The sequence below is a fragment of the Xenopus tropicalis genome, chromosome 5 (assembly GCF_000004195.4).
Source record: "Xenopus tropicalis strain Nigerian chromosome 5, UCB_Xtro_10.0, whole genome shotgun sequence".
Taxonomy (NCBI): domain Eukaryota; kingdom Metazoa; phylum Chordata; class Amphibia; order Anura; family Pipidae; genus Xenopus; species Xenopus tropicalis.
In genome coordinates, this window is record NC_030681.2 from 12,671,925 (window position 1) to 12,695,668 (window position 23,744).

A 23,744-nucleotide genomic window follows, 5' to 3' on the forward strand; every position below is an offset into this window, starting at 1 on the left:
TATCTTAGTTGGGATCAAGTACAGGTACTGTTTTATTATTACAGAGAAAAGGGAATCATTTAACCATTAAATAAACCCAATAGGGCTGTTCTGCCCCAATAAGGGGTAATTATATCTTAGTTGGGATCAAGTACAGGTACAAGTTGGGATCAAGTACAGGTACTGTTTTATTGTTCTGCCCCAATAAGGGGTAATTATATCTTAGTTGGGATCAAGTACAAGGCACTGTGTTTTTATTACAGAGAAAAAGGAAATCATTTTTAAAAGTTTATTGGAGACAGGCTTTCCGTAAATTGGAGCTTTCTGGATATCGGGTTTCTGGATAAGGGATCCCATATCTGTATATAAAATCCTTACTTGGAAATGATTGAACTTTCTATTCATTAGGTTTTCTATATTTTATGGAGTTTTCTTTCTAACAAAACTTCACTAATTTATCATGTAATGAATATTCTTTGCTTCATGTTTTTTCCCTTTCTTTCAGAAGGCCACGGATCAATGAAAATACACAAAATCACACAAAGAGGTTGGTTCAAGATGCGGAAACACGGCAGGATGATTTTCAAATATGTAATTTAGCGGAACTTCTGATAACAAAACAATGGAGTGTTTATATCCACTGAACATGCTTCTGGATAGCCTTAAACCAATACTCCTGTGTTGCTACATCTACATCCCCATAGTGAGCTCCCAAGGTCGTTTCCCAAAACTTGAAAATATTGGTGCTTTTAAACCTATCACCACAACACCGGCGGAGGCAACTTGTGGTTCACCAGAGAGAAGTGTCTTTTGTCAAAGTGATATCCATATAAAAACCATTCAGACTTGTACCCAGCGCCTGTGTATTCAAGAATGCCCGCACAGATCAAAAACGCCAACCCATCGCCAACTTCTTCAAAGTGGCCTTAGCAATTGTGTTAAACTGGACCAAAACGATCTGCGCCCTTCGACCAAAGGCAACGCTACTAGTTTCATTTTCTACGACCACAGAGATTGCTTTGTTGCTCCATCCACGCCGAGAACTGGAACGTCATTCACTCTGACAGTGTGGGTGAACCCCGAGCGAGAAGGTGTAATGTAAGTAGAGAAGCGTCTGCTACTTTCACTTCCATGCAAATCCAATAGCTGATTTTGTTATGAAGACAGAGAGAATATGTAAGCAATAAGGGATATGGTCATTTTTTTTTATATTAATTGTTCTAAGAGCTTCTTGTAACGCTTCAAAGATTCAACATAAGAAAAGCAGGTAGGGAACCCGATTCTGAAACTGAAGCTCGTATTGTAACATTGTAGGTTATTATGGGTCAGTTGGAAATTGTCCCAGGAAACGTTTGCTGACATGGATCAGTGACTTATGTGCCTGGCCTAATTGTGTGTATTTTTGTAGACAGTCTTGGTACCATTGTATAAAGCAGTATTTTGGCTGTTGAAAGCCTTCATGGTATGGTGGGATTGAGGGCTGAAATTAGAGAAAAATGGACTCTTAGCCATGTAGGAAGACTGGTGATCCCAGCAGGACCTTTGGCTGTCTGTGGGATGTTGGGGGTTACAGTCAAGAACAAGAATGCAGGCTAGACATCCCTAATGTACACAGCAGGGGTCCCCTACCTTTTATACCCATGAGCCACATTCAAATGGAAAAAGGTTTTGAAGAGCAACACAAGAATAAGTTCCCGGAGTTGGCAATAACTGCTCTAATTGGCTATTTGTTATCCCTTATATTGTCTGGAAGCCTACAGAAGGCTCTGTTTGGCATTACATTTTGTTTTTATGCAACCCAAACTTGCCCAAAAGCCAGGAATTAAATAAAGAGCACCTGCTTTGAGGCCACTGGGAGCGACATCTAAAGGATTGAGGAGCAACATGTTACGCAGGAGCCACTGGTTGGGGATCACTGGTATACAGTATACAAGATATTCAAGAATTGTATGTCTATCTGGTGAGCCCCTTTGAGGCTAATAACCCATATATAGTGCTTCTCTTTTCTTGGTCTATATTCCTATGATTTATCTCTTCATAATATGCTGCATGCTACAGAATTGGGTTATTTAACGTTTACTGCAGGGGTCCCCAACCTTTCTTACTCGTGAGCCACAGTCAAATGTAAAAAGACTTGGAGAGCAACACAAGCACCATAAAAGTTCATGGAGGAGCCAAATAAGGGCTGTGATTGGCTATTAGGGGCCTCTATGCACCCTATCAGCTTACAGGGGCTTTATTTGGTAGGAAATCTTGTTTTTATTCAACCAAAACTTGCCCCCAAGTCAGGAATTCAAAAATAACTCGCTGGTTTGGGGGCACTGAGAGCAACATCCAAGGGGTTGGGGAGCAACATGTTACCCCAGAGCCACTGGTTGGGGATCACTGGTTTACATGAACACCAGAGTATTTTGGGGCTGAAAAGTGCTAATATCCTCTATTAGCACTAACCAAATGCATTCAATTTGACCCTGATAAATAGCTTAAATGCATTATGAGTATAACTACAATCTAATTTTTATTAAAGTAGTACAGACATTTAAGCAACAAAAGAACGGCTTCAAAGCATTTATACAAATTATTTATAGTGGCAAAGTTTACACCAGTTCCAGCGACCAATATCAACCAATGAAATGTCTGTTTTCAGCTGACCAATACATTCTACTTGCCTAATGCTGGTTCTTTTCTATAAATCAAACAGCTGGTCCTATACACCCAGAGTCCTAACCAGAAAAGATTATTGAAAGTCTACTCTAACCTCATATAAACCCCAAACCCAGGGATGTTCCACTATGATAGACAGTGAAAAGCACAAATTGAGCCCTGCCTGGGGGGGGTCATTTACAACGTTTGCGCAGATAATTTTTTTCGCAAATGGTTGTTTTGCGCGTTGATTCCCCATGATTGCGCGTTGAGTGAGCCGGCCCTCTTTGCATGTTTATTCTGCATTTATTGAACATTTTTTCCGCCACCATAATTTTTGTTCAGCAGCTCTCCAGATGGCAGTTTCAGCAGCTATCTGGTTGCTAGGGTCCAAATTACCTTAGCAACCAGGCAGCAGTTTAAAGGTCAGACTGGTATATGACTAGAAGAGGACATGAATAGAAAAATATGTAATAAAAAGTAATAATAACAGTAAAATTGTAGCTTCACCGAGCAATAGTTTTCAGGTTGCTGGGGTCAGTGACCCTCATTTTAAAGCTACAAAGAGTTAGAAGAAGGAGGCACATAAGTCAAAAATAAGTATGGTATGTATAGTATGATGGATAATAATATAGTACAGGTATGAGATCCCTTATCTGGAAACCCGATATCCAGAAAGCTCCGAATTTCGGAAAGGATGTCTCCCATAGACTCCATTTTAATCAAATAATTCAGATTTTAAAAAAATGATTCCCTTTTCTCTGTAAAAATACAACAGTGCTTTGTATTTGATCCCAACTAAGATATAATTACCCCTTATTGGGGCAGAACAGCCCTATTGGGTTTATTTAATGGTTAAATGATTCCCTTTTCTCTGTAATAATAAAACAGTACCTGTACTTGATCCCAACTAAGATATAATTACCCCTTATTGGGGCAGAACAGCCCTATTGGGTTTATTTCATGGTTAAATGATTCCCTTTTCTCTGTAATAATAAAACAGTACCTGTACTTGATCCCAACTAAGATATAATTACCCCTTATTGGGGGCAGAACAGCCCTATTGGGTTTATTTAATGGTTAAATGATTCCCTTTTCTCTGTAATAATAAAACAGTACCTGTACTTGATCCCAACTAAGATATAATTACCCCTTATTGGGGCAGAACAGCCCTATTGGGTTTATTTCATGGTTAAATGATTCCCTTTTCTCTGTAATAATAAAACAGTACCTGTACTTGATCCCAACTAAGATATAATTACCCCTTATTGGGGCAGAACAGCCCTATTGGGTTTATTTCATGGTTAAATGATTCCCTTTTCTCTGTAATAATAAAACAGTACCTGTACTTGATCCCAACTAAGATATAATTACCCCTTATTGGGGCAGAACAGCCCTATTGGGTTTATTTAATGGTTAAATGATTTCCTTTTCTCTGTAATAATAAAACAGTACCTGTACTTGATCCCAACTAAGATATAATTACACCTTATTGGGGCAGAACAGCCCTATTGGGTTTATTTCATGGTTAAATGATTCCCTTTTCTCTGTAATAATAAAACAGTACCTGTACTTGATCCCAACTAAGATATAATTACACCTTATTGGGGCAGAACAGCCCTATTGGGTTTATTTCATGGTTAAATGATTCCCTTTTCTCTGTAATAATAAAACAGTACCTGTACTTGATCCCAACTAAGATATAATTACCCCTTATTGGGGCAGAACAGCCCTATTGGGTTTATTTAATGGTTAAATGATTCCCTTTTCTCTGTAATAATAAAACAGTACCTGTATTTGATCCAAACTAAGATATAATTAATCCTTACAGGATGCAAAATAATCTTATTGAGTTTTATTAATGTTTTATTGATTTTTTAATGGACTTAAGGTATGAAGACCCCTTATATGGAATACCCTTGGTCCCGAGCATTCTGGATAATGGGTCCTATACCTGTATTATTACAATTAATCTTAATATGAAAAGTTTCCTGGACTATAGTTCTGCCCTTGATAATAAAGTATGCTGGGATTTGTAGTCCAATAATAAATAATTATAATATGGTGGAGCAAATGCTATTTATTTCCCCTTTAGGAAGCTCAAGAGTCTCTCTTTATGTCAGCAGCTGAATTTCAACCACAGCATTTAATCTACTTAAACAGCCATCTGTTTTAAAACAATTTTGGGGGTTTAAAAGGATTAATTTTACTTGTCAATATCATTTGCTCTGTTGGGTGGCAGAGTGCTTTATAAGCCCTATTGATGGAGATCATTGTAAAGCCTACACTAAAGTAAAATGCTTCTACTGTGAGAGGCCATTGAATTCTGCCTGAGAACTTTCCTTTCCAAGGAAGGTATTCAAAGTCATAACCAGAAAAATATAAGCAATGTAATCTATGTTTTTCCTGTGTGGGAACCTGCAAAAATATTTAGCGACTCTTTGCATAGATAACACTTGTGTGTGATACGGGCTATGGTCATTGTGTGTGATACGGGCTATGGTCATTGTGTGTGATACGGGCTATGGTCATTGTGTGTGATACGGGCTATGGTCATTGTGTGTGATACGGGCTATGGTCATTGTGTGTGATACGGGCTATGGTCATTGTGTGTGATACGGGCTATGGCCAATGCCATGTCCGAAAGGTCCCATAATAAAAGGGGAGAGAAACCTATATAGTATAAACTCTTGTCATTTACATACCAATACTAAGGGGCTGATTTACTCATCCACGAATCCGAATCCCGAATGGGAAAAAATCGGATTGGAAACGAACATTTTGCGACTTTTTCATATTTTTGCGATTTTTTCCGTCGCCGTCGCAACTTTTTCGTGAATTGTCGCGACTTTTTCGTAGCCGTTACGACTTGCACGAATTGTTGCGACTTTTTCGTAGCCGCTACGACTTGCGCGAATTGTCGTGACAATTCGCGCAAGTTGTAACGGCTACGAAAAAGTTGCGACAATTTACGAAAAAGTCGCAACGGCGACAAAAAAAATTGCGAAATACCGATCATTACAAAAAAAACGCATTCGGACGCCTTTGATCCGTTCGTGGATTAGTAAATTGGCCCCTAAGACTATATGAATATTAAACACTGTTCATAGACTCAATTATAGCTGCAGTTTGTGATTCTTGAACATAGGAGCAAGCCAAGCAGACTATTTATTCTTGTCTAGATGGAGATGATTTTTGTTTCTGGCATAATATTCTTATGCTTTAAAGAAATGTTTGTGGGGAATACTTATACACTGCAGGTATTGTCTCCCAGTGTTATGCCTTAAGGGTGCTCAGGAGTTACACTCTTGAATCTCAATCAACGTAGGTCCTTATACTGGTACAGTAAATACCACCTGAACAACTACCTCACACCAAACCTTGGTGGAGCACAAGGTTAGTCTTTCTAATTACCCTGCCTATCAATTACATCTGCTATCTACTAGCTATAGTATCTCAGTATTCTCTTCCCCTCACTTCACCAAAGGTCCTCCTTCACTTAGTGCACTAAGCTTCTTCTTACTGAAGCCTTAAGGTGGCCATACACGGGTCGATTCTAGCTGTCCCTTAGACTGATGCGGCAGCTTATGGGCCCATCTATGGGCACTAATGGCAGGCCTGCCCGACCGACACCTGGCCTGAAATCGGGCAGATCTTGATTGGGCAGGTTTAAAAATTATTCGGATCGAGGACCGCATCAATGAGAACCGACGGACGTCTATACCTACCGAATTAGCCCGATATTGCCCACCCATAGGTGGGGATATCGAGGGAAGATCCGGTTGCTTGGCAACCTCGCCAAGTGAGTGATGTATGGGCACCTTTACGTTTCAGACTCCCCAGCACACCCACCAACAGCAGCAGTTGAGGTCCAAAGAGGTAAAACCATGTGCTCCCTCCACTTAAATAAAATAGGAGCAAACCAACTCTCTCTACCCCATGGCCTATGGAAATACATCTCTCCCCCAAGGCAAAGGTTACTGCTAGTGATGGGCGAAATATTTCGCCAGGCATGGATTCGCGGTGAATTTCCACGTTTCGCCATTGGTGGATTGTTTCACGAAACGGATGAAAAAATTTGCGTTGCACGTCAAAAAATTGTCGCGGGCGTAAAAAAAGAATAGTCGCGGGCGACAAAACAATAGCCGTGCGACAAAATAATAGCCGCACGACGAAACAATAGCCGCGGGCGACGAAACAATAGCCGTGCGACAAAATAATAGCCGCACGACGAAACAATAGCCGCGGGCGACGAAACAATAGCCGTGCGACAAAATAATAGCCGCACGACGAAACAATAGTCGCGGGCGACAAAACAATAGCCGTGCGACAAAATAATAGCCGCACGACGAAACAATAGCCGTGGGCGACGAAACAATAGCCGCGGGTGGCGAATCAATAGGCGCACGACAAAACAATAGCCGGGGGCAACGAAACAATAGCCGCGCGACAAAATAATAGCCGCGGACGACAATTTTTTTTTTTCGCACGACATTTTTCGCCGATTCGCGAATTTTCCGCCGTTTCGCGGATCTTTTGAAAGATTCGCGAATTTTTTGGCGAAGCGAAACGGAACAGATTCGCTCATCAGTAGTTACTGCTAATCAGGACTTCCTAAGCAAGTATAGAGACCTAACTCCTTGAGTACCCTATCATCAAAACTACTTCCATTCTTTACCAAAGTATCAGTCCTTTCATGCTTTCAGCTTTGACCCCTTAACAGAATTAATTAGCGGAATAATCAAGATAAGAGCTTGGCAAGGCAAAGTCAACTGACAATTACACTCATTTGTATAAGACATTGAGATTTTTTGAGTTGAATTTCCCATATGATGATGCTTCCCTAGTGTAGTGCAGTGGCATAACAAGAATGAACTTGGCCCCCAAGCAAAAAATCTTTGGAGGGGCTTGGCACATACCTACCTACCCTCCCTTCAGTCCCCCTCTCCTGCATTTCCACTCACCAGCTGCTCGGGTAGGTAGAAGAGCATCTGGTTTCTTAGAGCTATAGAGGGAATTAGACCCCGTGGTCCGGCCCTCCCTCTCCACCAGCCTCCACCCATGACTACTGGGTCTCAATAGTTACTCTATAACTACTGATTCTTTCATTTTTTTTGTGCATTTTTTTCTGGCACAACGAAGAGCTAAACTTTCTGTAGGCATATCACCATTAATGATTATTTGTCTATTATGTAACTGCATTCTCCCTACGATAACTCTTTTATTACTATTAATAGTGTATTGCGTAAAGAAATATGGCTGACCTTGCTTGTGTGCAATCACAGTAGCTGTTAATGTTATGGACAATGTGTTAACTGATTGGCTTGCTAAAATTCCTGCTGGTAGGTAATTTATGAGAAGAACAAGATGTAGAACTGAAAGATTGTTATTGAAGAGACGGGAGGTGCCTTCTCCTCACACCATCTGGTCAGAAAAATGAGACTCAAACATGGATTCCTATGCAATATTTATATGAAGATGAGGCGCATAATGTTTCCCCGGCGCATTAGAGGATATAATTGTATCATATGGGTAGGACTCTGGTGCTTTTCCATGTTTTTTATGCATATCCCATGCAATTACAATAATCCGGCCATTCCTGTCTAATAACGAACTGCAGTAATTGTTCTAGTAAATCGAGCTGTTCTTAAAGAGACCTCCCATTGTATTTTGCTGAATACCAAAAACAAGAAAATACAGTAAGACTACTTTAGAGAATAAAAGAAAAAATATGTTTTAGAATATGTTTAATTAATATTAAATGGGTCTCTAGCTTTCTTACTAAGCACGTTTTTTATTGTAAAATTGCTAGGGCCTTCTCACTGCCTCGGTATGGTACGGGAACATGGTCAATATACAGTATATTCATGACCAAAAAGCAATCAAAACTGTAGTCAGCTTCTATAGGGGCATTTACTAACACCCAATTTTTTCAGCAGTTTGGGGTTTTCTGGTGCCAAAATACGATTTTGTTGCGGAAAAAACATGATCTTTTTATGATTTGTTATGCAACAAAACCGAGACAAATCCGGAAACAAAAATAAGCCATCTAATAGCTGTCTAGATCAAGTAGCAGTCAATGGCAGATGTCTCTCGAAGATCTTTTCTTTTTCTGAGTTTTTGGGGGTTTTGCAACGTGTCCATTTGTGCGACGATATGAAAAAGACACGGTTCTCGCGGTTTCTTTTTTTTTGCTTGTGCTTTTTCAATTCGGATATTTTGATAAATGAAATGAGTTTAGTCGTGGCTTCAAAAAAACTCTAATCCATATGTTAATAATAGAGATGTAGCGAACTGTTCGCCGGCGAACTAATTCGCGCGAACATCGGGTGTTCGCAAGTCCGCAAATTCGCGAACTTTTCGTGATGTTCGCAATTTGGGTTCGCCGGCACCGAAAAAATCGCAAAACTTACGATAACCTTACGAATGCTCCGAAAAAGTCGCAAAACTTACGATAACGTTACGACTGCTCCGAAAAAGTCGCAAAACTTACGATAACGTTCCGAATGCTCCGAAAAAGTCGCAAAACTTACGATAACGTTACGACTGCTCCGAAAAAGTCGCAAAACTTACGATAACGTTACGAATGCTCCGAAAAAGTCGCAAAACTTACGATAACGTTACGAATGCTCCGAAAAAGTCGCAAAACTTACGATAACTTTACGAAAGCGCCGGAAATTACGAAAAAGTCGCAAAATTACCGATCATTTCGAAAAACGGCGTGTGTCAATTTTTCAGAGAAGTTTTTGCCCTTGATCCCCCTCCTGCATGCCCCTGTCCAGGTCGTGGCACCCTTTAAACAACTTTAAAATCAGTTTTCTGGCCAGAAATGGCTTTTCTAGGTTTTAAAGTTCGCCTTCCCATTGAAGTCTATGGGGTTCGCAAAGTTCGCGAATATTCGCAATTTTCGGCGGAAGTTCGCGAACAGGTTCGCGAACTTTTTTTTTGAGGTTCACTACATCCCTAGTTAATAACTGCTCCCCTTAAATTCCTTGGCGTTGTCCATGTTCCTCTACCATTTGTAAATAGGACGTGATAGGAAATGGCAATGGTTTATTTTGGCATTCTCACTTTTTGTTGTCTTTCATGTGCAACCAGTGACTCTAAACCAGGGGTGGCCAGACTTTTTCCATCGTCTATCGACCGATGACTCCTCCCCCAAGACGCAGCAAACATGCCCACTCACGCCACACTTCCGCATCCCCGGGCTTTGTCGCGGTCCACCAGAATTCCATGGCGGATCGACTGGTGGACCGCGATCAACGTCTTGGCCACCCCTGCTCTAAACCCACCCAGTGTGTGTATTGCTCTGGTACAGAGTCTGAGAGTATGTGCAATTCCTATACCCACCCATCGGCTGAACCTGAGATACAACGTTTGTAGCCAACGTAATAAATATTAGACAATAAATTCATATTCTGTAAGAGGTTAGTACAATGCATTCTATTCAAAACAGACCTGTCGATACCAGAAGTCATTGGGAGAATTGGCGTCTTACCAAATAAGTCAAAATAGCCCTGCAAACCTTGAATAGTATAATCATGTGTAGTGATGAGCGAATCTGTCCCGTTTCGCTTTGCTGAAAAATTTGGCAGGAAAATTCGTGAAATGCGTTTTTCACGCATGTCATTTTTTTGAAACAACTGTGCCTATTTTGCCACGCCCACACCCATTTTGCCACACCCACTCCCATTTTGTCACTACCGTGCCCATTTTGACATGACTGCACCCATTTTGACGCAACCGCGCCCATTTTGCTGCAACAGAAACATTTTTTTGAGGCAAATTTTCGTGGAAGTTTTTATAAAAGGGAAATACAGGTATGGGACCCATTATCCAAAATGCTTGGGACCAAGTGTATTCCGCATAAGTTGTCATTCCGTAATTTGGATCTCCATACCTAAAGTCTACTAAAAAAGATAAATAAATACCTAAAATAAATACCAATAAAACATTAATTAAACCCAATAGGACTGTTCTGCCCCCAATAAGGGGTAATTATATCTTAGTTGGGATCAAGTACAGGTACTGTTTTATTATTACAGAGAAAAGGGAATCATTTAACCATGAAATAAACCCAATAGGGCTGTTCTGCCCCCAATAAGGGGTAATTATATCTTAGTTGGGATCAAGTACAGGTACTGTTTTATTATTACAGAGAAAAGGGAATCATTTAACCATTAAATAAACCCAATAGGGCTGTTCTGCCCCAATAAGGGGTAATTATATCTTAGTTGGGATCAAGTACAGGTACTGTTTTATTATTACAGAGAAAAGGGAATCATTTAACCATTAAATAAACCCAATAGGGCTGTTCTGCCCCCAATAAGGGGTAATTATATCTTAGTTGGGATCAAGTACAGGTACTGTTTTATTATTACAGAGAAAAGGGAATCATTTAACCATTAAATAAACCCAATAGGGCTGTTCTGCCCCCAATAAGGGGTAATTATATCTTAGTTGGGATCAAGTACAGGTACTGTTTTATTATTACAGAGAAAAGGGAATCATTTAACCATTAAATAAACCCAATAGGGCTGTTCTGCCCCAATAAGGGGTAATTATATCTTAGTTGGGATCAAGTACAGGTACTGTTTTATTATTACAGAGAAAAGGGAATCATTTAACCATTAAATAAACCCAATAGGGCTGTTCTGCCCCCAATAAGGGGTAATTATATCTTAGTTGGGATCAAGTACAGGTACTGTTTTATTATTACAGAGAAAAGGGAATCATTTAACCATTAAATAAACCCAATAGGGCTGTTCTGCCCCCAATAAGGGGTAATTATATCTTAGTTGGGATCAAGTACAGGTACTGTTTTATTATTACAGAGAAAAGGGAATCATTTAACCATTAAATAAACCCAATAGGGCTGTTCTGCCCCCAATAAGGGGTAATTATATCTTAGTTGGGATCAAGTACAGGTACTGTTTTATTATTATAGAGAAAAGGGAATCATTTAACCATTAAATAAACCCAATAGGGCTGTTCTGCCCCAATAAGGGGTAATTATATCTTAGTTGGGATCAAGTACAGGTACTGTTTTATTATTACAGAGAAAAGGGAATCATTTAACCATTAAATAAACCCAATAGGGCTGTTCTGCCCCAATAAGGGGTAATTATATCTTAGTTGGGATCAAGTACAGGTACTGTTTTATTATTACAGAGAAAAGGGAATCATTTAACCATGAAATAAACCATGAGCTTTTTTGATAACAGGTTTCCGGATAAGGGATCCCATACCTCTATACAATAATCAGAAAAAGGAGTTTCAGTATGGAATCCAGTACATTTTTGCAACCTTATTCCCCACGTATTTTCCCAGCATACATATAATTATTTGATTTCTCTCATCCGCCAAGAGAATAAGTTATGTACTAATTGGTTGAATAATGGAAACCTATTTGTCTCTAAAACGGTGCTCCCAACAGAGCTCTCGCCGCAGCCGTTCCTTTGAATATACCCACTTGTGTGTTAAGAAATAATGTGCAATAATATCTTTGAATTTCCGCCGCTCACCTGAGGCAACTCTTAAAAATAGCAGCTATCATTAGATACACAATGCATAAAATCTATTAGGATTTTTTAGCCGGTGGCACCAAATTAGGATGAATGATGTTATGCAGCTTTGTTTAGCAAGGGTAGGAAAGTAACTAATGAGGCAGTCATTTAAATGTGAGTAATTCAGTATACGCCGCTCGCTAGTTGGTGCCGTTCCTTCGCTGCCATTCGTGCATGGGCGATTATGTTTTTATTTGAAAAAGTATCATGTAACGTAAACTTAAAGTACTGATGAAGAAAGCCCCGAAGACACGAACTGATACCGGGATCCAGACAACAGGGAATCTGCCATCTGCGAGAATTTAAATGGAATAAAAAAGGAAAAGATAAATGTTTTCTCTGTGCCTAATTTCCCCAGGTTTCCTTATCGTTCAAAAATAGCAAATCGCGTTTTTTAGAGAAAATATATCTTATTAATAAGAGAGTCTTATCGTGCATTGGATAGCGATGTATAGCACGGGGGCATTATTTGTCTGTAGCGGTTTCATGATATTTGCTGAAATGAATAAAGCCATGGTGAGTTAATTAGGTTTAATTGTTTGCTTGTTGATGGAGCCATTTTTTATTGTATGAAGAAATGGATTTTCCTATGTAGATCTTTTTCAGCCTCTGTATGTAACTATATAGAGGTATGGGATCTGTTATCCGGAAACAGGGGCGCTTCTGCCATTAGGCGAGTTGAGAAACTCACCTCAAGCGGCAGAAGCGCCCCAGTTACCAGGGGCGGCAAAAAGCCGCTCCTGGTAACTTTAAGAGCCGAATTTCCGTTTTTTAAACCGGAAATTCGGCTTTTCTAGTGCAGCGATCTCGCCGCCCCCGGACCCGCTCCTGCGCTCAGAAGGTAAGCTCTGGGGAGCGGGGGGGGGGGGGGGTTGGGGGGGGGGGCGTCATCCAGGAGCCGCCTCTGGCGGCAATATGTCCAGAATCGCCCCTGTCCGGAAACCAGAGATCTAGAAAGCTCCATATTAATGGAAATATTATTATTTATATTATTTATATTATTTATATTCATGCCTCTCCTGCTGGTATTCCAGCCTCTTATTCAACCCCCGGTCTGGTTGCTAGGGTAATTTGGACCCTAGCAACCAGATAGCTGCTGGAAAGACCACAAAACCACAAATAATGCAAATACAGTCCTATCAAGTGCCAATTATACCATAAAGGTATGGGATCCCTTATCCGGAAACCAGTTATCCAGAAAGATCCGAATTATGTAAAGTCCATCTCCCATAGACTCCATTTAACTGATTTTTAGTACACTTAAGTTAAGGCGATCCAAATTACAGAAAGATCCCTTATCTGGAAAACCCCAGGTCCCGAGCATTCTGGATAACAGGTCCCATACCTGTATAACAATCACCCACGTAGACCCACCATTAATTTGTCATGTTGTTCAATGTCCCTGCCTACTGGGGATGCAATTGACCAATCAGTAAAACATATTTTATAAATGTGTCGATTCGTTTGAAAGTTGTGATAAATCATAAAACAGATTAAACTAATAGCAGCTTATAATAAATGAGTCCCTTTGTGGACTTTTCTTAATAAAGAAAAATGCATAAAAAGACTCCCCCTGAAGATATATTTTTTTCCCAATCTCCCACTTTGTTTACTATGAAATTTGGTTGAAGAAATGACTATCATACAGGCAACATGTATAGAACTTTATGACCCGGTCTCGATGCTTCTGGTTCAGATACTTTAGACATTACCGGATACTGGGGCAATTAGCCTTTAATAAGAATTAGATGTATATTATGGCCTTGTTTGCCAGTTTCAGAGAGTGTATATTTAATGCAAAGCCTTTATCTGTCTGTGATATAAGCAAAAGGTTCGGCCCATAAATATAAATTCCGCGCTAATCATTTCTATCATCGTCCTTTAACATCCTTTGGAAGTGGGGTAATAAAGCTCAGCCCTGGACTAACTTCCATTTCCCAGGTCAATGTAATACAACGGGGAATTAAGTTCTAACGCTGTAATTATATTTCAGCCACAGGGAATGTGGTCTTAGTTGCTCTGAGATAAATTACTAACAACCCAATTCTGTCACATTCAAACCTTCTCGCAGACCTCCCAGAAGCACTTGATTTTTATTGCATCTACCTTGTAGGCTGGGGCCATACCAGGCAGATGTTTATACTGAATCTTCTTGTGGTGACGGCCGGGGGATTTAGGAATTGCCTGGGATATCTTCGCTTATAATTATAGTTAATGTACAATTAAATAATAGCTGAAGTAGGAGAGATAAGGTCATATAAGGGATAATGTACCCCCTACTGTAAATGATAAGGATATTAGCAGTCACTGAGGGGTTCTGTGTCCATATAAAGGCACAAGGCTGCAGGCTGAGTTATACAGGGAACTCTGAGTATCACTCATGTATTATAAGGGATAATGTACCCCCTACTGTAAATGATAAGGATATTAGCAGTCACTGAGGGTTCTGTGCCCATATAAAGGCACAAGGCTGCAGGTTGAGTTATACAGGGAACTCTGAGTATCACTCATGTATTATAAGGGATAATGTACCCCCTACTGTAAATGACAAGGATATTAGCAGTCACTGAGGGGTTCTGTGCCCCCCATATAAAGGCACAAGGCTGCAGGCTGAGTTATACAGGGAACTCTGAGTATCACTCATGTATTATAAGGGATAATGTACCCCCTACTGTAAATGATAAGGATATTAGCAGTCACTGAGGGGTTCTGTGCCCATATAAAGGCACAAGGCTGCAGGCTGAGTTATACAGGGAACTCTGAGTATCACTCATGTATTATAAGGGATAATGTACCCCCTACTGTAAATGATAAGGATATTAGCAGTCACTGAGGGGTTCTGTGACTATATAAAGGCACAAGGCTGCAGGCTGAGTTATACAGGGAACTCTGAGTATCACTCATGTATTATAAGGGATAATGTACCCCCTACTGTAAATGATAAGGATATCAGCAATCACTGAGGGGTTCTGTGACCATATAAAGGCACAAGGCTGCAGGCTGAGTTATACAGGGAACTCTGAGTATCACTCATGTATTATAAGGGATAATGTACCCCCTACTGTAAATGATAAGGATATTAGCAGTCACTGAGGGGTTCTGTGCCCATATAAAGGCATGACGCTTAAAGCCTAGTGCTTTTTTACACAGAGGTTACTTACTCTGAAGCTATTGGGATACACGGTACTGTTTAATTATTACAGGAAAAGAGGTTTTTGTTTTTTAAATATGCATTATTTGGTAACAATGGGAGTCTATGGGAAATGGCCTTCCCATAGTTCAGAGCTTTCCGGATAAAAGGTTTCTGAATAAGGGGTCCCATACCTGTACATCAAATACTTTGCCAAAACTATAATGTCCAACTTGTCCTTACTGAACAATAGACTCCCACTATCCTATGGCAGTAAATGAGATACTTGTCACACACAGTGGCCCACACCCCACATAGGAATGGCCACTGGGGGCCACAGGGCTAGTGTTTAAAGTATAGACTAAGAGGGAGTATAGTGGCAAGGAGACTGGAAGGATGCTTGAGCGCAAAACAGTTTATTAAGCCAAAACAAAGTGAACAACTACCGTTGTATAAGGGTGAAGACACACGGAGCTACTAGTAGCAGCTACTTGTCGTGGCTACTAAAATAGACAATGCTGATAATTGTCTCTGTGTGTGTTTTAGCAGAGGCAATTCTCAGTATTGTCTATGGCAGGGGATTTTCTGGCATTTAGTAGCCATGAAAAAGTAGCTGCTACTAGTAGCTCAGTGTGTCTTCACCCTAAGGACAGGCAGGATAATAAAAGTAAGCAACTGGCTGACTCATCAGGGATAGTTCAAGGATAACAAAAGTCCTGGGGCAGGCAAAAATATAGGCAGAGTTCAAGGTAACCAGGTCCAAAATCAGGATTAAAAAAAAAACCAGTACAGGGTCAGGGTGCCCAACCCAACAGGGTGACCAGCAGGTACAGGGACCTAGGAACTGGCAAGGTGAGGGGCCGGGTCAGGGTTTAAATAAGGATTCTCTGCTAGCAGCTCACTAGGGATTGGCTGCACCTACCAATTAATACAGAGCAGCTGAGTATAATTAACCCCACTGGGGATGGCTATAGGAACCTCAGGACAGGGTAAGCCTATACCTCTTACCTGCCTAAATAGGGAAAAGGTAATGCAACCAGGGCCGTATTTATAATAAGGCACCCGAGGGCCTGAACCTGCTGCAATATAACAAGTACAGGTATGGGACCTGTTATCCAGAATTCTCGGGACCTGGGGTTTTCCAGATAAGGGATCTTTCTGTATTTTGAATCTCCATAACTTGTCTGCTAAAAATTATTAAATAGGATTGTTTTGCCCCCAATAAGGGGTAATTATATCTTAGTTGGGATCAAGTACAGGTACTGTTTTATTATTACAGAGAAAAGGGAATCATTTAACCATTAAATAAACCCAATAGGGCTGTTCTGCCCCAATAAGGGGTAATTATATCTTAGTTGGGATCAAGTACAGGTACTGTTTTATTATTACAGAGAAAAGGGAATCATTTAACCATTAAATAAACCCAATAGGGCTGTTCTGCCCCCAATAAGGGGTAATTATATCTTAGTTGGGATCAAGTACAGGTACTGTTTTATTATTACAGAGAAAAGGGAATCATTTAACCATTAAATAAACCCAATAGGGCTGTTCTGCCCCCAATAAGGGGTAATTATATCTTAGTTGGGATCAAGTACAGGTACTGTTTTATTATTACAGAGAAAAGGGAATCATTTAACCATTAAATAAACCCAATAGGGCTGTTCTGCCCCCAATAAGGGGTAATTATATCTTAGTTGGGATCAAGTACAGGTACTGTTTTATTATTACAGAGAAAAGGGAATTATTTAACCTTAAATAAACCCAATAGGCTTGTTTTGCCTTCAATGAGGATTAACTATATATTAGTTGGGATCAAATACAAGGTAAGGTTTTATAATTCTAGAGAAAAAGGAAATTATTTGCCTATAATGGAGTCTATGGGAGATGGCCTTTCTGTAATTCTGAACTTTCTGGATAACGGGTTTCCGGATAAGGGATCCCATACCTGTACCTGGTTCAAGCCCAGCAGAGGAATGGATTGAAAAAAGATACCTTACAATACTTAATAAGTTGTTTTTCAATATTTTTATATAAAAAAAGGAAGGTGCAGCTCTTTGGAAAAGTCATATATTGCTAATGCTCACAGATGTGCAAAAGAACCGGTGTGAATAAAACCTGCCCCCCCCCCCCCACCCAGAGGATAATAATGCCTCTTTAAAAGACTAGTCAAACTGGGAAGGAACAGTCATATTGAGCCCCAGATGCACAGAGTGCAGTAAGGTAACAGGATTAAAAAAAGAAAATGTCTTTTTCCATTAAATACTATCTTTACATTAGATTTTGTGTACTCTTAAGCTGTACTGAGCTGCATTTTATTTTGCCGTATATGTTTACTCGAAGACGATTTAGATCTTTTTCTATTTACTTCTTAAGGTGTGTGATAGAAAAGTCTGCTGATGGGCAGATTGTGTTCAAACTCACAATCTCGGAGAAAGAGACTGCGTTTTATTATCGCACAATAAATGGTTTGCAGCCTCCTGTAAAAGTAATGACACAGGGGAGATTTCTTGGGAAGAAATGGATTCATCTCACTGTGCAGGTGAGTAAAAGAAAAGAGGGGAAAAAGGGGGGAACAATATTTGGTTAAACATGAAATGGGTTTCAAAATGATGTGCGAAAATCACCCCTGGAGATGTTGTTCTTACAGCGTTTGTAAATGTTTCCTTAAGTACATTAAATAAATGCAAAAAAATAGAGAAATAAATTGTATTTTAGTTATGTATGTATGTATATCTTTAAGTGCTACTTATGTACGCAGCGCTGTACAGTAGAATAGATTAATACAAACAGGGGGTTATTAAGATAATAATAGATAAATACACAGTATAACAATAAATACAAATAAATACAAGATACAGTTGCAATAACTTAAGAGTCAAATACATAAGAGGATGGAGGTCTCTGCCCCGTAGAGCTTACAATCTATATGTTGTGTTGTTTTAAATATTAAAGGGAATTTTTTAAAAAATGAACTCCGTTATTCTAAGGCAATTACTCATTGGTGTTCTGTACCCATTGGTTCTACAACCAATGAGTAATTGCCTTAGAATAACTGAGAATAGTTTAACAAGGTGTGTTCTATGGATCTCCAGTTTGCAGTTCATCATCATCATCACCATAATTTATAATTATTTATCATCATTATTTATATAGCACTAGCAAATTGCACAGTGCTTTACTTTCATTTCTACACATGTTTATAGAGTAAAGGTCCCCATACACAGGCCGATTCTAGCTGCTGATATCGGTCCCTTAACCTGATCGGGCCGTGTATGGGCACTACCAACGGGCCTGCCCGACCGATATCTGGCCTGAAATCAGGCAGATCTCAATCGGGCACGTTAGAAAATTTAGTCGGATCGGGGACCGCATTGGCTCGTTGATGCGGTCCCCAGACCGACTTTGCCTATGCCCGTCATTATAATTCGATCTTTTGGCCCCAGGGCCAAACGATCGAATTAGCCTAAATTCCCCCAATATCGCCCACCCGTAGGTGGGATAATGGGAGAAGACCCGCTCGCTTGGCGACATCGCCAAGTGAGTGGATCTTAAGGTGTATGGGCAACTTTAGAATAGGATCTGAGGGCCCTACTCCTAGAGCTTACAATCTAAAGGGGTGAAGGGTGGATTTGAAAAAAAAAGGAAAATAGAAACAGATTGATGATCTATGATACATTAATAAATGTCTGATCAATGGAGATACATTGAATATGCTTCCTTAAACAAATGGGTCTTAAGGGAGCGTTTGAAAGTGTGGAAGGAAGGGGAGAGTCTGATGGCTCGAGGCAGAGTTTTTCAGAGACAGACAGAAGCCCAGGAGAAGTCTTGCAGTCGAGATGAGAGGAGAAGAGTGGTGAAGGTCAGAAGCAGAGCGTAGGTTGCGTGATGGGGTTTGGTTTGATATCAGAGCTGAAATATAGGGAGGGGCTTCATTAGTAAGCGACTTATATGTGAATGTTTGAATTTGATTCTAGAGGAGACAGTGAAGAGATATGCATAGCGGAGTGGCTGATGTGGAACAGTGGGATAGAATAGTGAGTCTAGAAGCAGCGTTTAGAAGAGTTCAATACACTGCAAAAAGTGAAAGCAATACCCTGAGCCTTGGTTTCCCAATTAATAATGAACCACAGAATCCAGCATTGGGGTTGAAAATTGTGCTTGGGTTGTACCCCATTACTAGTGATGAGAAAATCTGATGCTTTTTGCTTCAGCACAATTTTTTCGAAACATCAGAAAAATGTGTGAACTTTTTTGATGCAACCACTCCTATTGAGACGTGATCATGCCCAATTTGACGCAACCCCCGAATTTTCCAAGGCAAACAATTTTTAGACATTTCACAAAAAAATTTGCCGATGCTGAAATGCGGGATTTCACTGCCAATCCATGCCTGGCGAAAAAATTTACTCATCCCTACCCATTACATCTATTACATCTATTACATCTATTACATCTACCCATTACATCTATATCACTTGGTAGCACATTGTCAGCAGTATGGGGGGTCTCCTCTTGTATCCCCCTGTTCATGTTTTTATGGAAAAGGAAAGTATTTATTTAAAGATATTAAAATAAAATTTGACATGTGGTCTTATCCATTCATGCAATGGTTTATTGTGGCCTTATAACTACCAGGGGAATGGTTTAATTGGTTTCATGAAGGTTATATAATTTGGTTCAGCGTTCAGAACAGATTGGAGTTGTGAAAGGCAATGTGTTAGAGTGCCTGCAAGGAGTAAGTTACAGTAGTCAAGGCGGGAAATTATAAGAGACTGGAAGAGTATTTTAGTTGTGTCTAAACTAAGGGTGTATTTGGGAAATGTTGCCCAGGTGAATATCACAAGATTTGGCAAGTGGTTGGATATGCGGTGTAAAATACAGATGGGTATCTAAGATAATTCCTAGGCAGCGTGCATGGGTGGTTGATTGAAAGGTGATGTTATTGACTGAAAGTGAAACCAGAGGGACAAGAGAAGATGTAGGAGGAAATATAATGAATTCTGTTTTAGAAAGATTCAGTTTCAGATGGTGTTGTGGCATCCAGGAGGAGATGGCAGACATGTGGTCTGTAACTTGGGAAAGGACAGAAGGTAAGAGGTCAGAAGTAGAGGTAGAGTTGGGTGTTATTGGCATAAAGGTGGTACTGAAGTCTAAATGACTGAATAAGCTTCCCTAGAGAAGTTGTATAGATTGAGTACAGCAGAGAGCCTAAGACAGAGCCTTGAGGAACTCCAACAAAGAGAGGGAGTGAGGTAGAGATAAAGTTAGAGAAGGCCACTTTAAGGGTGAAGACACACAGAGCTACTAGTAGCAGCTACTTTTCATGGCTACTAAAATAGACAATGCTGATCATTTACTGAAAACTGTCTATGTGTGTTTTAGCAGAGGTAATTCTCAGTATTATCTATGGCAGGGGATTTTCTGGGGTTTAGTAGCCGTGAAAAAGTAGCTACTACTAGTAGCTCCATGTGTCTTCACTCTAAAAGAATGGTCCAAAAGATAAAATTTAAACCAAGAAAGCAATTTTTGTTTATTTACTTGACCAAGGGTTTCATTATGAATGGGACAGGAATAAACATAGAGATATGTCATTTAAAACAACAAAAAAAGTGTTTTTTCTTCCTTCTGGTTCCTGGGTCTTCAGAGATACATGGCACAGAGAATAAAGATCTATTGCAAAGAGTTTCCTAATTTCAACCTCTACCTACACAACTAACCATAAGACAGCATTACTATGATATTACCGATTTAACAATTGTATGATTAACATAAAAGCATGTTATTATTAATTTTGGGGCAAATTGGGGGGCCCAATTTACCATAAGCTTACAGAAGTTTTAAACAATTTGGGGAGATAAAGTGCAGCAACATCGGGGCTCCATGTCAACTAAACAACAATATGTCCTCCATACTGGTGTCTTTATCAAAATGTAACATCATGAATCCAAAATTACACTGTAATCTCTATATGTAAGATGACTGGGGTCCTGTATTGGTGAATTCCCATGTACCTCAACTTTACAAAACTAGGGTATGGGGAAACAGATTTTTTTGGGGTATATTAATGTTTGAAGAAAACTTAGGCAGTGAATACACAGATAGGAGGTTTAACAGACCCTTTTATATATAAATTCATGCTCTGAATCAGACATAGCTATTCTTACGTTAATAGAATAAAGTAGATATACATAATACAAATGACTCTTGTGTGTCCAAAGAGACATTTCTGTAAAGGTAAAGCTGGGGTTACAGCAAACACATACATGTATTGTAGCATCAGAATACGTAGGTGAGATAACACATTATTGATGTAATGCAGTAAATACAAGAGGTTTGTGAGTTCACTTAATGGTCTCCAGAGTCTCCCCATGTAGGGACCAGCCAGAGGTAGGATGTTCCTTCCTGAAGATGAACTTTTGTAATCATCTGTTAAAGTGGGTTATGTCACAGGAAACAAAATATGAATAAAAACATGAAAACCCCGAGTCTAAACCTTCCCAAAAACCCTCTAAAACCATGATGCAAAGAAAGGTCTTCCAGTTGTAAAAAAGACACCTGCCATTGACTTCTACATGATCTCAACAGCTTTTAGATGGTGTATTTTTTTATAATAAATCATGAATAAAATTTACAATTTTCCCACCAACAAAATCGGATTTTGGCAAATAAAAAATACAAATCATGGAAAAAAAACCATTAGTAAATGATCCCTTTAGTAATAGGGATTTATATAAAAGTTCTGCATAGTTGGACTGGTTGTAATGGTGCAAGAAAAAAAGATGTGGGCACAATGGATGCAGAATAACCCAATCATTTTTACTCATGGGACACACTGAGATGTATAAAGTGTTGGGGAGCTACACAAGCATGAAATAAGTTCCTTGGGAATGCCAAATACATATACACCCACATACATAAACTATATATACAAACACTAATACTAACTGTAGATATTAGTATCACAATAGCCTTGGATATTCTGCTTGTTCAAGAACTCATCCAGGCCCCTCTTATAGGCATTAACAGATTCTGCCATTACCCCATCACTAGGAAGGGCATTCCCCAACCTCACTGCCCTCACAGTGAGGAACCCCCTACCCAACATCCCCCGGCAGGGCATTCCCCAACCCCCTCACTGCACTCACCTTGAGGAACCCCCTACCCAACATCCCCCGGCAGGGAATTCCCCAACCTCACTGCCCTCACCGTGAGGAACCCCGTACCCAACATCCCCCGGCAGGGAATTCCCCAACCTCACTGCCCTCACCGTGAGGAACCCCCTACCCAACATCCCCCGGCAGGGAATTCCCCAACCTCACTGCCCTCACCGTGAGGAACCCCCTACCCAACATCCCCCGGCAGGGCATTCCCCAACCCCCTCACTGCCCTCACTGTGAGGAACCCCCTACCCAACATCCCCCGGCAGGGCATTCCCCACCCCCTCACTGCCCTCACCGTGAGGAACCCCCTACCCAACATCCCCCGGCAGGGCATTCCCCAACCCCCTCACTGCCCTCATCGTGAGGAACCCCCTACCCAACATCCCCCGGCAGGGCATTCCCCAACCCCCTCACTGCCCTCACCGTGAGGAACCCCCTACCCAACATCCCCCGGCAGGGCATTCCCCAACCCCCTCACTGCCCTCACCGTGAGAAACCCCCTACCCAACATGCCTCGGCAGGGCATTCCCCAACCCCCTCACTGCCCTCACCGTGAGGAACCCCCTACCCAACATCCCCCGGCAGGGCATTCCCAACCCCCTCACTGCCCTCACCGTGAGAAACCCCCTACCCAACATGCCTCGGCAGGGCATTCCCCAACCCCCTCACTGCCCTCACCGTGAGGAACCCCCTACCCAACATCCCCCGGCAGGGCATTCCCCAACCTCACTGCCCTCACCGTGAGGAACCCCCTACCCAACATCCCCCGGCAGGGCATTCCCCAACCCCCTCACTGCCCTCACCGTGAGGAACCACCTACCCAACATCCCCCGGCAGGGCATTCCCCAACCTCACTGCCCTCACCGTGAGGAACCCCCTACCCAACATCCCCCGGCAGGGCATTCCCCAACCTCACTGCCCTCACCGTGAGGAACCCCCTACCCAACATCCCCCGGCAGGGCATTCCCCAACCCCCTCACTGCCCTCACCGTGAGGAACCCCCTACCCAACATCCCCCGGCAGGGCATTCCCCAACCCCCTCACTGCCCTCACCGTGAGGAACCCCCTACCCAACATCCCCCGGCAGGGCATTCCCCAACCCCCTCACTGCCCTCACCGTGAGGAACCCCCTACCCAACATCCCCCGGCAGGGAATTCCCCAACCTCACTGCCCTCACCGTGAGGAACCCCCTACCCAACATCCCCCGGCAGGGCATTCCCCAACCCCCTCACTGCCCTCACTGTGAGGAACCCCCTACCCAACAT

General features: G+C 41.2%; 1 protein-coding gene across 1 annotated transcript in view; it reads left to right on the forward strand.

Annotated features, from left to right (window-relative positions):
* The first annotated feature begins 500 nt into the window (after nucleotides 1-500).
* Nucleotides 501-23,744, forward strand: part of ush2a (usherin) — a 510,724-nt gene continuing 487,480 nt past the window's right edge. The window contains exons 1-2 of the mRNA XM_031902040.1: nucleotides 501-1,077; nucleotides 17,692-17,857. Of these exons, the coding sequence (XP_031757900.1) occupies nucleotides 602-1,077; nucleotides 17,692-17,857 (642 nt within the window). The 5' untranslated portion in view covers nucleotides 501-601. The remainder of the gene's footprint in view (nucleotides 1,078-17,691; nucleotides 17,858-23,744) is intronic.